Source organism: Sphaeramia orbicularis, chromosome 21, assembly GCF_902148855.1.
Source record: "Sphaeramia orbicularis chromosome 21, fSphaOr1.1, whole genome shotgun sequence".
Classification (NCBI taxonomy): Eukaryota; Metazoa; Chordata; class Actinopteri; order Kurtiformes; family Apogonidae; genus Sphaeramia; species Sphaeramia orbicularis.
In genome coordinates this window covers 50,369,746-50,386,386 of record NC_043977.1, presented here as the reverse complement: position 1 = coordinate 50,386,386, position 16,641 = coordinate 50,369,746, and the positions used below count along the sequence as shown (strand labels likewise).

Here is a 16,641-nt window from a genome sequence, read left to right as displayed (position 1 = left end):
AAAATCTTATTTTGTGCCCCGACAGTTTAGGAAAGAGCAGTTTTAATGCACAGGACTATCCTCCTGAGACACAGCAGTATATTTTTGCATTTAAAACAACGCTGTCCATTGCATAGGGAAATTGTATAAAAATGAAAAATGCTTCCAAATAAAGGCAATTATCAAATGTAAGGAGAAAAAAAAGTTTTCTTCCTCGGTCTCAGGACGCTATGTAAAACACAGTAAACTTAACATACAACTAAAACAGATATTCCACTTGAATTCGCGTACTTTCTACGTATTTCTACGTGGATATGACTTGCGCTTCATGTAGTGCTTGTATTTTCGACGTTCCCTGAAGGCAGCCTGTGTGAGCACAAGCTTTGAAGTTCGTCCGCGCGACAGGTTCGTGTCGTGAATCCGTCAGGTGGCGGAGTGATACTGCAGCTGCTCTACTACAACACAGTATTCCACTCAAGCTCGGCTGTAATGTTTATTTTTCCCCCTTGTATATCGTTTACTTGATTTTCGGTGAGTGGCAGACAGGTCCGGACGCCGTTAACCCACCGGTGTAAAGTCGGTTCTGACGGTCCGGGTCCGCACGTGGGGGCAGATGTGGCCAATTTGAACGCGACTCCCCGCGAGCCGTGTTGTGCGTCGTTAACAGAAACACAGGAAGAAAAGTGTGAAAACGGATGTATGACAATGACCCACGCAGCGAATAGGACCAGCCACGGGTTGTCTCTCGTCCTCGTCTTTAAATGGACTGTTTAGCCACACATGAGAGCCACTAACTTCCAGCTGTACTGCTCTGTTTGGTTCGTTCGGTGCGTATTTGACCCCCAAGTACTATAGTAACTGATAAAACTACAGTGGGATACCGCGGTTAGGAACCATGGGGACCCAGGGCACAGGACGGAAAAGAGCCACCAACAAGGAGAGGACGACGGCTGAGGACGATGCCCTGAATCTTATAGCCAGAGAGGTGAGTGCTGAAGCAGTTAGTATTGAATAACACCGTCGACTAGTTATGAAAATGTCTGATAAACCTAAAAAAAAAAAAAAGTCGTGGACTTGCCTTCCCTTCCCATGTCCCCCAGTCCTGTACTGTATTCACAGCTGTGTGCAGATATTTTATCTATACTAAAGTTTTTGATGAAATATAATCGTTTATGCATAACTTAAAGGAAGTGTTGACAAAAACTACAGTTACTTGTCACCAGTTAAACAGCGGGTTAAGTTGGTGAAGCATAATTTATGTCCATTTTTGTAGTTAAATCTGAATATACTCTAAATATTCTGTATACACTGTTTTTCCTGCTAATGTCTTCATAGTTTATTGTACTGTGAAATAAGCCTGTTGTGTGCTAACCTGCGGGGACTGTTGGCTTATCCCTTAATAATGCAATGCCGAAGTCATGTTGTGACAGGCTTGCACTATTTCAGGGTTTGTAATCTTTTATTATGAGTCTGGTGTTGGAGAAATTGATGTTTTGCGGAAGGAATAATGGTCTTGAGGGCTTAAGCCAGTATTTTTGAAGTGTGATGCTGCACCAGAGGTGTTGAAATACAGACTGAAAGTTAGCATTTGGCTTTTATTTCCAAACAAAGCGCTTAAAAAAACAAAGCCAATTTTGATCTTTACTGAAAATATGGAACACTGTATATGAGACTTAAGCGATCCAAAGGAATATGGATGCATCTTTGAATGTAGTAACTTGTATCTGTAAAAACTTTAGCAGGAAGTAGTAGGTATACAATTTTATTCACCTAACACTGATTCTAGAATCATTTTGTGTCCAACCCATACCAGCAGCATAAAAACTAATCTCCATCATAGCTGTCACCCTTTTTGAGTGGCTTTGACGTTTTCTTCAGTTGGGAGGAAGTTGGGTCTGTGTTAACCTCCTCCGGATGTTTCAGCACAATTGCATATTACATTAACTAACTCTGTAGCCATGTCAGAACTCTGAATGACTCTAGTAATACTACAAACTTGTGTTTGAGTGTTGTCTTCTCTTAACTCCTTTGCTGACTATTTACTTTGCAGCGGCGTGTCTAAAGTTGCACATTTATGTAGCTGGTAATTGTTACTGGTTGTAGTCTATTTGCAGCGTCTAGCATATCAGCCAGCTGAGGTTTGAGTTTGACAGGAGTTTATCCGTAGTTTATCAGCAGCTACCCAATATCTCAACAGGAGATTATCATTGATGAGTGAATCTTTTGCCTGTTTCTTTGTAGTGGTGGTTAGGCAAAACTTCAAAAAAGTCAGTAATTGTGGTCAGCCTTCTGTCACATCTGTGACGCAAAGAGAAAGTCTGTGCCTTTAAGTAGCAGAAGGGTCAAGTCACTCACTGGCAGAGTTCTGACAGGATGGTATGTCGGCCTTGATGAGTTGGCCTGTTCTGCAAAAGAGTTTTAAAAATAGACAGCCTGAAAGATCAGCTGTTGCTGCACCCCAGTTTGAGATCTGGTCTGTGGGTAGGGGGATGGGGATAGAAGAGGGGGGTGTGGCTCAGCAACAGGCCATCCCAAACATGAAAATGTTGAGATGGCATGTTGCTACATGGAATTGTTGATTAGTCTGGTGTGGAGCAAAACATCATGGCAGTTTGAACCTCTATCTGGGTTTGAGGAGACACAAGGCTTTGCACTTAATCTCTCCCCATGGGGCACATGTGCTCCAAGGTGAAAAATGTTGGAGCATGCAAATAACTTTGGGGACAAAATGAAAATCAATTACATGACATAGTTTCCAGTAATAGAGGCATATCACAAGACATTTACAAGGTAAAGGACTGAATTTATGTCACTGCACTAGGCTTTTAATGACTCTTGCATCAAGCTATATTTATTTAATAATTTGGTAATTATGTGTCATTTAAACTGCCATAAGCTGTACACTTTAAACTCTATCAACACCCCTATTTCTGCTTTTCCATGAACGGTATTGGCCCAGCTTGCCTCAGCTCTACACTGCATTTTCTTTAGACATGAGAACAGTAACTACGGAATAAAATCACATGTTATTTCTAATAAACCTTTGCAGAGGTCAAAAAAGACCTGAAGTAATACTAACACTGTTGGTGTGCTATACATGCTGGGGTCAAAACCAAGCCAAGTTCAGTACAATAGAGACGAAAATGGTGGTGACATGTATCACGGAGGACGAGAGATACAGTCCACTGATCCGCTTTGCTTAAAACTAGATTGTACTTTGCTGTGTTTTCCACAAACTGTGACTGTCTTGGAAAATTAAACTTTACATAGACAAACATTATCATGTGTCAATGGTGGCACAATTACAATGGGATCAAAAAATTATTTATCTCAGCTTTGAGGGCTGCTTCTGTTTTTTTTTCCCTAAAGTTAGATTCCATGTGGCACAGCAGAATGAGGGACTCGGTTGGCTGGAAATGGCAAGCTTCGTCTAGTTTGCAAAGCTGTTCATGATGGAGCTCCATGCATCACAGGCAGCAGCTTTTATTACCTGCTCCCCGAAGGGGAGGCAAGGATTTTGGTTTGGTTTGGTTTGGTTTGTTTGTTTGTTTGTTTGTTTGTTTCTGTTTGTTCGTTAACAATGTAGCAGCAAAACTATTGGTTGAATAGAACCAAACTGGGTTTATAGATTGCCAGTGACTCAGAATAGATCTGATTACATTTTGGGAACAGTAGGTCAAAGTTCACATTTTTTATGACTTTTTTCAATCTTTTTTTTTTTTCCCCTTTACTTACAATGGGCAAAATCTCAAATGATACAGAATAGATGTCATTACATGTTGGGAAAAGTAGGTCAAAATTTGAATTTTTTCAATCTTTTTTTCCCCATTTACTTATAATGGTCATAATTTCACATGTCTGTAGCAGCAAAACTGTTGGTTGAATTCATACCAAATTTGGGTTATAGATTGCCAGTGACCCAGAATACACGTCATTACATTTTGGGAAAAGTAGGTCAAAGTTAAAATTTTTTATGAATTTTTAAAATCTTTTTTTCTCCCATTTACTATAATGGGTGAAATTTCACGTCTATAAAAACATCAATTTTGTTTCTATTTACTTCAAACTTGGCACATATATAGAGGCAGTTGATATGTTGACATCAACACACGCATAGACATGATGACATCAGCTGGATCGATGCCAAAATAAGCTATGTGTGTGAGGGGTGGGGTTTGTTGTGCCTGGCACTACTTGTTACGTTTATTATTTTTGGTTGAAATAATTTTGAATTGTTCACATTGAAGAGCACTATGTGTTTCTACTGACTAAAATCTGAGTTGCAGTTGAGGCACAGTCATGTGGCAAATACTAGTAAAATGGTCACACTGTGGAGCCCTGAGGTGGTTCCATACTGACGTGCTGCTGCACACGTCATCAGTACTAGTATTACTTCAGAGGAATGGTCAGTACTGAAAACCTAAATGAGGACCAAAAGGTAGAGACCACACAACAGCAAAGAATGTCAGCACTGAATACCAGAGGCAGAAATTTTGTACTTTAGGGAGCTGGTGCTGTGCTTCTGTCAAACTATTTGAGGCCAGTTGTAAACATTCATTTGTAATGGGAAAAAGTTGGGCAGGGCTACATTACCCACATCCAATGTGAAATATTTCTAAACACGTCCTAGACATAAATTACAGTGGAACACATGAGCCTTTTAACAAACACTCTAATGTTATTTAAAACTTCTGTTTCATCACTCGTAGTTCAGACGTGCTGTTTTCCATGAATTGGACACCAATTGAACATGTTACCTTCTTATCTGAGTAAACACTCCAGTCACATGTAACATGTGTTTGAATATGGCACATGTCTGAATTGCATGTTGTCAGGTTAATAGATGGGCTGCAGCATCAAAGTAAAGTCTGCACAGCTCTGCTCTGGGATCTTTGTTATTTCAATTGAAATCTGTTTTACACAAAACCTAATTAATCAGTTTGCTATAGAGACACTGTGACAGAGCTCGTTTTCAGGGATGAAGTCAGTCTGGAGGTGCAACTATTGATAGACTTTAATTAGTCATCGATGATTAAAGCCAGCTACTTTGATAAGCAATTCATAGGTTTAAGTATTTTAAGGAAAAAAACTCCTGACCAGATTTAAATATGAATATTTCATGTCCTCCCTCATGACAGTAAACTGAGCAGACATTGTATAGACAAAATTTCTAATGGTTTAATGGGTAAAATCATCAACAGCTTAATCAACAATTAAAGAAATTGCAACCTTAGATTATTGGTTGATTAAGAAGAAAAATCCCTTTCCCAGTGCCACTGGAGTAGAACAGTCCCCATTATAATAATCTGACATGTTTTTTTTTTTTTTTTTTGCATAGACAGTGCAGTATTCACACTTCTCCCTGTTGTACATTTGAAAAATAATAGACTCTGCATACAGAATATGAGAGGACAGCAACTGTTTATAGTAAGGGTGTTTTCACACTGGGTATCAGGATCCATGCCATACCTCGATATGTACACACCTTTCCCTCAGATGTTGCGTTCACAAGCACGTACCATGGCCCGTGCCCGAGTATGAATGGGCCTTACAGGGCCAAAACAGTAGGTGGTGGTGTGGAAGGAATTTGGTCGCTATCCAACAAACACGGAAGTCAGAAGAAGACAAACCCTTATGTCATCAACTGAGCAACTGTTCTGTTCACAGGGGATACTTTTCTATCTGTTAGCCTGTTAGCCTCAGCCATAGCCGCCCTAAACACCAGGCCCCGCTGACAGGTTGACCAGTCTGCAACTGTCACTCCATAAATGTCTCTTTTCGTTATGTCTGCCCCTACTGTTGTTGCTGTCATCTGTGTTGTATAATGTTACTGTCTTTTTTTTTTTTTTTCTTTCTTTCTTTCTTTCTTGTAATGTTACGTAATGTCTTTTTTTTCCTGTAATGTTTTCAGTCAGTGAAGACGAATTTCCCCACGGGGACCAATAAATTAAATCTGAATCTGAATCTGTTTGAGGTAAAGTGAAGCAGAGCGACCTTCGTTGTCCCTGATATATCACCAAGTGGTTCAGTCGCAGATCTGAGGCTTTTTAAGTAGAAGAAAGGAGCGCCATCTATGGTCTTGTGGTGATTAATGACACGTTTCCACTGCGTGGTACCGGCTTGACTTGACTCGACTTGGCTCAGCCTTTTTGCGTTTCCATTATGAAAAAGGACCTGGAATCTGGTACCTGGTACTAGTTTTTTGGTATCACCTCCGCCGAGGTTCCAAGCGATACTAAACCATGACGTATAACACTACAGACCACTGATTGGTCAGACACTTTTCTCTGTGACCCGCCGTTTTACAAAAAACAGATGTGGAAGTGGACAGTAAATATAGCGGTACATTAATTCACATGATAACAGCCCAAAACTACACTATGGTTGGTCAAGGAGAGTCAGTCTTTGGTGGCGGATGTAAAAATTCAGACGAGACAACACGCAACAAGCGAGTTTATCAGCAACTCTCTGAACAGACGACAAGGAAATGGTGAGCCGCATCGCTATGACGTCCAGGTACTGTAAAGTCAGTAGTATCCTGTAATGGAAACGGTCTCCAGGAATGTCGAGTCGAGCCGAGTCGAGCTGGTTCCACGTAGTGGAAACACGGCATTAGTCACTTCCGATGTTGGAGTGGTGATTATGTCACTTCCGGTCTCGGGCGTGGACCACTTTCACACTGCAACATACTGTACTGGAGCCCACACAGTCCGTACCCAGGACTACCTTCTCAGCTGGACTCAGGTACGATACTCCAGCACAGAATGTTTGCATTCACATTGATAAAATTAAGTGGACTTTGGGGTCCAGCGTACTCAGATAGGGACTCGAGTACGCAGTGTGAAAATGCCCTAAGAGGATGTGTGTTGTACTTCTGCTACAAGATGAAATTATATAAATGGATTCACTGTAAAAAGTGAGCAAGTATAGTAACACACCCCAAATGCTCATTAATGAAAGATTTGTACACACTGTGGTGTTTTGGTTTTTTTTGTATAGTTTTTGTGTAGTTAATGGGTAGTGACTTGAAGTAACAAACAACTACAGTATCAGGTCTGTGGAAAGCTGCTGTACCTGAAGCTGTCACTTCAATAGAGTAGTGAAGTCAGAAATGTCACATATCCCATGTATGAAAAACACTCTGGCGAGTGTAACAAAAAGCAGCACTTTTGGATAATATGCTGTGTGATTTTACCATGAATTAGATGCACAATGTGACTCAAGTTCAGAACCAAACAAAAATTTGTCAGACTAATTCGGGCTTTTAAATCAGAAACAGTAGAAGTTGCAGTACACTCAAGTCAGTATGTGGAGGGGTGAAACCAAAGCAGAACTGAAAAGAGAGGTCATGTAAGGCCACCAGACTTCAAGTACTAACTGAGTGATAATGTTGTAATAGACATAGTTGTTTCTAACAAAAACATTGTTGACATGTACAGTAACGCAGGTGTTGACATTATAATGAATAGTTTCTAAATTCCACTTAACATTTTCAGTTTCATGGTCCTGTACTGTTGTTCTCTCTATCTGAATGAGATGTTTCTTATGCCCACAGACACATAGGCTAGTGGTGAGACAAAACAAAAAGAAACAATCAAAAAAACCAAAAGCAACATATTAAAATGACGTGTTTACTTTACCCCCACTATAAAATGTTTTCCCAAAGATAGACTAGTATTCCAATTTCTGGCAATATTTCCAGTATCTGTAGACATCATGAACTGTGTAAGGCCAACAGATTTGGCTCATACTGTCAGTAAACATTGGAAAATACAGCCTGAAGAAAGTAGCCTACAGAGGGACTCAAGCAAACATGTAGTTTATTAAAGATAAGAATAACCTACATATGTTGTCCATTAGACACAGCCTTTTTTATCAACAGAAATGTATTCAATTTCTCTTGAACTTGATAATCTCTCTGTATCTCAATAAATGTGTTACATTTTGGTGTATCAGGCAACTTTCCTGTCTACTAACCAGTTAATAACAATGTCTAGACAAGCAGGTTGAAGATTAATTGCTTACTGTAGGGTATTTCTTTTTCCATTTTATACATTTGTATGCCAACCCATGATGTGCAAATCAAATGCATTGTGTTGACACATCTGTATTCATTGTTTTCTTTATTATAATGGACTGTTTTTGTAGTTCATTATAGAAACATGCATAGGTTTCAAAGAACCACAAATGTTTATGCTATCCATCAGTGAAGTTAAAAGTGGGGTGAAATTATCTGTATGTTAGGTATGCACTGGCTTCAGGACCAGTCCCTAAACAACTCTACTTTAATATCAGTTTTAGATTTTAACATAAAAGATTAAACTCTTTAGTTTTATGTTTCCCCTGGTATAGTACCACTCAAGTCATGATGTAAAAATAAACGTCATGACTTGAGTGGTACAGATATTGGTATTGCATAGCCAGACCTGCACACTTCATCAGTGCTGTCAGTTTGGCACCATCCACTTTCATCCTCGAATGCAGGAAAATTTCTCTGGGTTGTTTGGCTTGCTCTTTTAACAAATCCTGCATCTTGAGTGCAGAATGTGTGACAGTCACAATACTTTGTAAAAATAGTGTTATAGAAGAAGTTGTTTTGATATAACATGTGTTCATGAGGAAGTAAGGTATTAAAATGACTAAACTCCTGAAAAAAAAAAAACTCATAAAAAGATATTAGGTCTGTGTCAAAACTTGCTACTTTCATTAGCTGCAACGTAGAGGTTGTTGTGGTTTGTTTATGATGAGAGGGGGGAGCTGTCCTAATGGAAATGTGCAGGTAACAGTAGAAAAGAGAATGGTAGTTAATGTAGCAGTTTATGACTAATGTTGCTTGTTCCCCCTGAACATACTGTACATTTCTGTGACCTATAGTCCATTATCTAGAAGACTGATCTCACCAGAAGTGATTGGTGGTTGGTTGATCTCCTTACAAATAAGGGAGGACAAGACAAGTTTTCATCCAAAAATATCAAAAACTAAATGAATTTTATTAAGACACAATTCATAAACCTGTAAGGTTTAGAGTTTTATGACTTTTAAGGCTCCCAGCATCATTTGTTGAATTTTCCCCCCAATTCAGGTGCACCAGTTCTCCCATTTTGGGGTTAGATATCGGTTATCACAGTAATGATAGCACTGCTGGAATTTGGCCTGAGGCGAGCTCCCACTGTCTCTGAAGCTTTTGGGTAAGCTTTATGTGTCATACTTTATTCTTAGTTGAGTGTGTTTGTTAGCACATACTTGGCCTGTGAATGTTGTTAAATTTAACTCAACAGCACCCTTGATAAATATTGACAAGTAGTTTAAGAATTCTGTATCTAAATGTCTGACATCTGTTGGAAAGTCATAACAAGTGCTGCAGTCTGTTTGAAAAATAGGAGATTACAGTCAAGGTTATTTACTATCTAAACACATTTTATCAGAACATTCTGTTTCTGCTTTGAGTAATACAACACTTGTGTGATACTATGCAGTTTGTATGATTTTAAATCAGATATTTAGAATAATACTTACTAACAAATCATAAATGTGTCAAATGTAACCCCATTTGACTCACATGTAACATGACAATGCCTGTTTTAGACTTGATTGATTGTGAAGTCCCCACATCATGATGTATCCGAGCATAGCCAGAAATTTTTATGTCACTGGAGGTCATTGGACCATGCAGATTAGAAAAAGAGTTGCATGATAAAATGTTCACAAAACAGAAAAAGTTTATTAGTTTTTTTCTTTTGATGGAATGAAAAATGCTTATCTCAGCCGCTGCCCAATGGATGAAAAGAACCTACCATAGGACTTTGTGCATATTCAATACTGCTTCATATTCAGTGCTGCTGGACATGGGTTTTACTCAACAGTTTTGAGCTGTTTTGTTATAAAACTAGCATTCTCTTCATGCCTAAAGAGGCAATATGTTACCAACTGCAATAACAAGGCTCATTAATGTGGTTTAATTCATTCTTGGACAGCAGCAGAAGGAATCTGAAAGCTATTGATAATATAGCTGTCAGTCAGTATTCTCCACCATTACCTGTGTGGAAACACCTGTGAGAGCAGCTGAAACCTCTTATCACATGTTAGATTATTTTAGCAGGCTCCAAAGAAGGGGGGAGAATTCTTGTTTCTTCTTAGACCACTTTGATCACAAAATACTTAGGCTATATTTAAAGAAGTTCTGCTCAATGATGTCAAAAGCTATCAAGTACTATTGAGCTGTAAAAGGAAAAATACAGAGCTGTGACGGACGACTGTTCTTGTGTCATTTTCATATGGTCTTTATTAAGATTCATCAAAACTGTAATTAGACCTGTGTTTAATATCATTCCTCCTCAAGTCACAGGCTGCAGATTTCTCACAACTTATCCTTCCTGTTCAGGTCACACTGCTGCTGCTCTCATAAAGGTGACTTAAGGTGAATGTTTTCATATAGTGTTTATTAGACAGTGTAAGATGTATTTATACTCACTCATAGATGATGCAGAACGGTTTATCTGTTTGAACTTTAATTTCATTAGATGTCTTTATTGAAAACACAACGTATGCCTGGAAGGAAGATTAAGGTTTGGCCTGTAAACCTTCCTTGGCCTAGTTTGTCAATCACATGGCAATGACACACATTCATCTGCAGAGGTTTGATGGAGGAAATGTTTTCAAATCTTCAGAATCAGGTTCAAAAGGCACCTTTGTACACCAGTCTTTTTGATGTGGCCAGACAAGATAACAGTGTTTCTCAGGATATAGTGTAGACATGTTTTCATGAAGAATGACTGTGATTATACCAAATGATGGGATTTCTGTATCTTTTGGTGCAGTTATGAACAGCAGACCCATCCTGTTCCACTAGTGTCGCCGAAAGAAGCAGCTTTTCAAGTTTCTGTTACTCTGTTTTGTCAAGATGAGTTTGAGGAAACAATCTTAAGTGGAGATTAAGTTGCCAAATTGGTACTGTGTGGAGGTCAAAAGCTCAGTGAACCATAAAGAGAGTTGAGCATTAGGGGCAGATTAGTCTGGGACTTGAAGATGACTGAGAGGAAGCCCACCATACAATCCCCTTTTTATTCTAAGCCACTAAGCCACAGTCACTCATGTTTGGGCACAGTCAAGTTAATCTTTAATGCACAGTGCACATGTTCCACATTACACAGTAACTGCTGTCTACTAACTGTTTACTTTTGCATACTCGATAAATCGTGAAGTTTTGTAGTCTGCAATTGTAAACAATGCTGGCTGACAATGTGGCTATACCACCCAGAATGTGATTGGCACACACCGACATTTTCCACTGAATACCCATTATGACACAAAGACCAAATCAAACATTAATGGTCCAAACAATTAGTAATGTATTTCCTGACGTGACTCATGTCTCCTTAAAAGGAGGCTGAGGCTCTGTGCGTGTTCACTTCCTCTTGATGACATCATCATGAGTGCAGCCCATGCAGATTGTTATCACGAACGTCTTCCTGTTTATTCAGCATGGCTGAGTTTCCTCCAAAGCTTAGGGAACAGTGGGAGGCAGGGCTGGGCAAAAACTGAATGTGGACCACAGTTTATCAGATCAGGTACACTCAGTGTGATGATGTGCCTCAGGCATCTGTGGGCAAAGCAATTTTTAACTAGATTTCAACAACTGACATCAAGTAAAACAGTCAGTTAAAAGTGAGTAAACACCCAAAACTTTCCATCCTGAATTAGTCTGGGCCATAGACTGAAAAAACGCAATTGTCACACCAGTGTTTCCCCCACAATTGTATTGGGGGGGTGCCCCGCCCCCCCAAGAATGCAGACCGGTGCAGCCCTGACCGGTGGCTCACAGCCCCTCAAACCTCGGATCCACTGCCGAGTAAGGCTTTCTATCAGCTACCAGTTATGTGTCTCTGTCTCTCTCTCCGTCTCTCTCGCTCTCTCAAAAATGTCACTCAGTACGCACAGGGTGTACGGACGTACAGCTGCAGGCTCCACTGACCTGGTGTGCATACTATATTGATAAATAGGAAATTTCACACTCTTGCTTGTCCGTCTGCATGCATGTTTTTCCCCCCTAAATGCAGAATTAAAAGTGACAAGGCAACACCACTTTTGCATTCAGATTGTCAAGGCCCCCACAGAGTCAGGCATACTCAAAGTCAGGGCGAAATACTCGCCCTAACTGTACAAGCCTGATCTTGGTAAGTAGGAAGGTCATTAGACAATAAATGCATTACTTAGACACAAACAGGCATAGTCAGAGAGATAACAGATAGCTTGAGGGATAAAATAACTAGCTAGTCAGATGCTAAATAATAATAAATAAATAAATACATTCTATCTATCTATCTATCTATCTATCTATCTACAGTATCTATCTATCTATCTAGCTATCTATCTATCTATCTATCTATCTATCTGTATTTGTCGGAGGGAGAGAAAAGAACAGAAAAGTTTTTGAATAAAGAACAAAGAATTATATCGACTGAAAAGCACCTTATTATTATAACAGAATGAACAAACTGAACAATGTACACGCTCCCCCCACCACACCATAACCAAGCAAGTCCCTCCCAGACCCAAGGATTGCAAGACCAGGGGAAACACTGCTCACCCATGACAGAAACATTTTCTATCAAATGATAGCAAAATGTTCTTGAAATAAATCAGTTTGTAGATCAGAACCTCTCTGGGTCCATATACAGGGAACATGACCAGAATAACTTGTGGGGGAAAATGACTGACTTGTATTTGTTGAGATGACCACCAGTGGTCTTCCACTTTAAAATAATCTTGAATTGTTTGAAATTGAAGCTGACGTTTCCCCTTCAACCAAAGTGGCTGACTTCCCCATAGTCAAGTGGCTGACATGTCAACCTCATCGACAGAGTTTAACTAAAGTAAGGCTTAGGGCTGCATGATTTTGGCAAAAAATAAAATTCCGATTTTTTTTTTTTTTTCCCCCACTAAGAACTCAATTTTCGATTTTTGGGTAAAACTATAAAAGACAACAGAAGTCAGCATATTGTTTTTGTAAGCAGCCTGCAGTGCAAGGCACTGCTCCCTACCTCAAATCTGTGATGGTATCATGTGATGAACCCACAGAAGCTTTTTTTTCCTTCATTAAATCTTTATTGAATTAAGCAGAGTATACAGACAATGTATAGAACAAGATAATAACATAACAAGTTTGCCAGGAGGAATACACTACAATACAATCTCCAAATCAGAGCAAATACTGATGGTTTTTTATAGCCTTTTGTTTCCAGATTTATGTAACAGCTTTAAATAAAGATCATCATCTTTCCAAAAATAAATAATATTTGGTTTTGTGTTACAGAACTCACATTTGTGAATGAAAAATTTAGCAAGTAAGAGAAATTCCCTTTTTGGGGTATCTGGGCCCAGAAGTGATACCAGTGTAAGTCGGTGACAGGCATCAGTCATGCATGCTTGGACCACGTAATATGAGTGGTCCCCATGCGGTTGTATTTAAATTGGGGGATCCGTGTGAGGAAGAAACCAACCCAGGACATGCTGGAGGGATTATAACCCCGGAGCTCGTGGATGTGTCTGGGCAGAGGGCTGTCTGGGCTCCTCTGCTGAGGCTGCTGACCCCGCGACCCGGACCCGAATCGGAAGAAGACAGTACAGTACGGATCCGGGACAATGGAAGATGAGTAATCCCCAGGCAGCTATATTTCAATTGTGGGATCCGTGCGTGAAGCCACGGCTTATATTGCTATAAGTACTGTGGGCTCATTACCAGATTTAATGTTCGTGGTCATTTCACAGACTTCTGTGAAAGACTGCTATCACAGATAGGAGGAAGATCCTACGGTAGTCCACAGGCGTGCGGCCCGGAGGCAGGACAAGGATGAAATCGATTTGACAATTTTCCCTTTTTTAAAAATCGCCCTAATTAAAAAATCCGATTTCGATTTTAAATCGATTAATCGTGCAGCCCTAGTAAGGCTCTAATGCTACTTTCACACAGTGGATCTTAATGCTCAGTCTGATTTCTTTTTTTTTTTATTTGATTTTGGGGTTTTTTTGGTTCACATTATAATTCGAATGTGACTGCCATCGGACTCATTTGTGAATAGTCTCTGGCCCTGAAGTGACCCGCATATGCAGATGAACACTTGACATCACACACACACACACACACACACAAACAACACACTGTGTTTATGGAAGTAAATATGGATGTTGCCAGGCCCCACCTCTTCCAGCACAAAATTGTCATGTCTGTCACATTTCACTGATGTAAAAGTAGGATAAAATGCAACATGACCATTCAGACTGAAGACACATTGCAAAACATCAGATATGTATCCATTTTAGGACGACATATAAAAGTGTCATGGTGTTCAGACAGTCATGAAAAATCAGATTTGGGAAAAGGTGAGGGGGGGTGCATTTTTAAAAAGAAGTATACATTTTTGGTTTACAAAACTGTACAGTACTACATGTATGTTTACAATGTTATCTGGCCTCATCTTGACGCCATACATTTCCTTCCTCATACAACTCAGCAATAGTTTTAATAGTGCTGAAACCTTCAAAGTCTTTTTTGTCCTTTGCAATGTTTTGGATATGCCCTCATTACCTGTTGATCAGTCGTATACTGTGATGGTGTCGGTAGGAAAGTGTATTCTATCACCTATGGGGTTGTGCACATGTATGCAAATGTATTTTATCCTTGCACACCAAGATCACTTCACTTGTCGGCAAAGTTTGTTTACCCCACCACCACCCCAAGTGATATAAGTGGTGAGGAATAAGCAGTATGGCTCGACCGGGTGTACCACATGAAGAAATAAATCATCTTTTGGAAATAAACATGTCGAAGAAATTCTTCCGTGCAGCCGATCTCCTATTATTCACTGCACTCTTATTGCTACATTGTGTAACTTCCTGTGAGGTATTACTTTCTCCCATCATGCTTTAGTTTCAGCTTGAGTTCTAACACAAATAGCTGGAGCCTGGAGCACTGTGTGGCTGTGTTGAGGAGCTTTCTATTACATCCATAAGGGAAAAACAAGGCCCCCTCCACATATTCATATGTTTTCAACTGGTTACATGCTGTATTTATGACATGAATTACTGTATTTCAAATCACAGCCTCACACACACACAGTCCCGTTTAAAATAAAGCACACAGCTTTCTCAGAAGAGCTGCAAGTCTTGATTCTGAAATGGAAATTCTGAATATGTTGTCAGTTTAGAGCAAATGAAAATCTAACAACACTCAAGAGATCTCAAGAGGCTTCTAAAGTATTGGAAAACCTTCTCACAGCAACGTTGTTCCCCTGTTGAATTGCATTGCATTTCTTCACTGTTCAAAACCAGCTGCCTTCTGCGTATTTTTAGAAATGTCCAAGGCATACTATTTATTTTATTTCCAGCCAAGTAGCCTGCACAGTTGCTAACCAGTATGTTTGCACTGCTGAGAGCTCTACAGCTGTTCCATGTGTTTATGGTACAGCCTGAGGTCCACTGGCATGGCTGTGTGTGCTGAATCAAAGATGCAATGCAGCAGCACAGAATTTATTCTTGACTGAATCCATGAATATATTTATCATTATAGGAAAAAGCCACATATTGTCTCAAGTGCAGTCACATAATTAACTGTCTAATGTTATAGTAATGATTATCTTTGGAAAAGCATCTTGCATGGGCCAGAAACCCGTAAAACTCCTACAGTTTTACAATACATCCTATAATTTAAAGCCCCAGACAGTGTATTAGCCTAATACACAGAAAAAGCATCCAGTCATATCCAGTGTTTACAATACAATCCATCCACTGAGTACAAACAACCACCTTAGCGTTAAACTGAAATCAGGAGGCCAACCTAAGATTTTAGCTCAACGGCTGATGGACCATGAGCTATTGTGAAGGCACTGTGTCCGGCGTTGTCATTGTTATCTTCATCTTTGTCTTTGTAAAGCTATTTCTCCAAACCTCTTCTCCAACGAAACCACTGGTCGGATTCATTTCAAATTTTATATGTAGCTTCCTTGGGACAATGTTTGCGAAGTTTGTTCACAATTTTCAGAAATTTTGATTTTTTTGAATTTTTTATGAATTTTTCAAATATTACAAATTTGCCTTTACTTATGGTTAGGGCTGGGTATCGTAGCCAATTTCTATAATCGATTCAGTTTTGATTCATAAGGTTCTGCATCGATTAATCACGATTCGATTCGATCCAATATCAATTTGATTCAGTGTTAACTGATTGATTCAGATTAATTTAGTGATATCAAAGTACAATTTTGAGTTATAATCTGATTATTTGACTACCACAGTCATGCAACACATCAATACTGGTGTCAGTATTGACATTAGAAAGGAAATAAATATGACATTTCAACAGTAAATAGCTGAATCTGCTCTTAAATAATGAACGGGACAGAAACATTCCCATGTTTCTACAGTGGCTCAGAACAGACTTCTTCGTCATCTTTATTCTGTTTTATGACTGGTGGCTTCTACTTACTGGGGGGGTGTGGGGGGGTGCATTCTGTGATTGTTGGTTGGAGCAGGGGGGGCGTAGCGGTCAGACATTGTCGCTTTACTATTCCTCTAACTCTATGCTCAGCCATAGGTTATAGTATGGATCCAAGTTAGTATTCCAAGAATGACCGGCTTCCGCGACTCGCCTCGGAGAACCTCCGGGCG

General features: G+C 39.6%; 1 protein-coding gene across 12 annotated transcripts in view; it reads left to right on the top strand.

Moving 5' to 3' along the window:
• Positions 1 to 353: 353 nt before the first annotated feature.
• Positions 354 to 16,641, top strand: part of lrrfip1a (leucine rich repeat (in FLII) interacting protein 1a) — a 65,105-nt gene continuing 48,817 nt past the window's right edge. For 4 of the 12 annotated variants that reach the window (XM_030125248.1, XM_030125247.1, XM_030125246.1 and 1 more), the window contains exon 1: positions 362 to 964. In XM_030125248.1, the coding sequence (XP_029981108.1) occupies positions 875 to 964 (90 nt within the window). In that variant the 5' untranslated portion in view covers positions 362 to 874. Of the gene's footprint in view, positions 965 to 16,641 lie in introns of all 12 variants that reach the window. The other 8 variants (XM_030125253.1, XM_030125252.1, XM_030125251.1 and 5 more) reach the window with 5 other exon arrangements.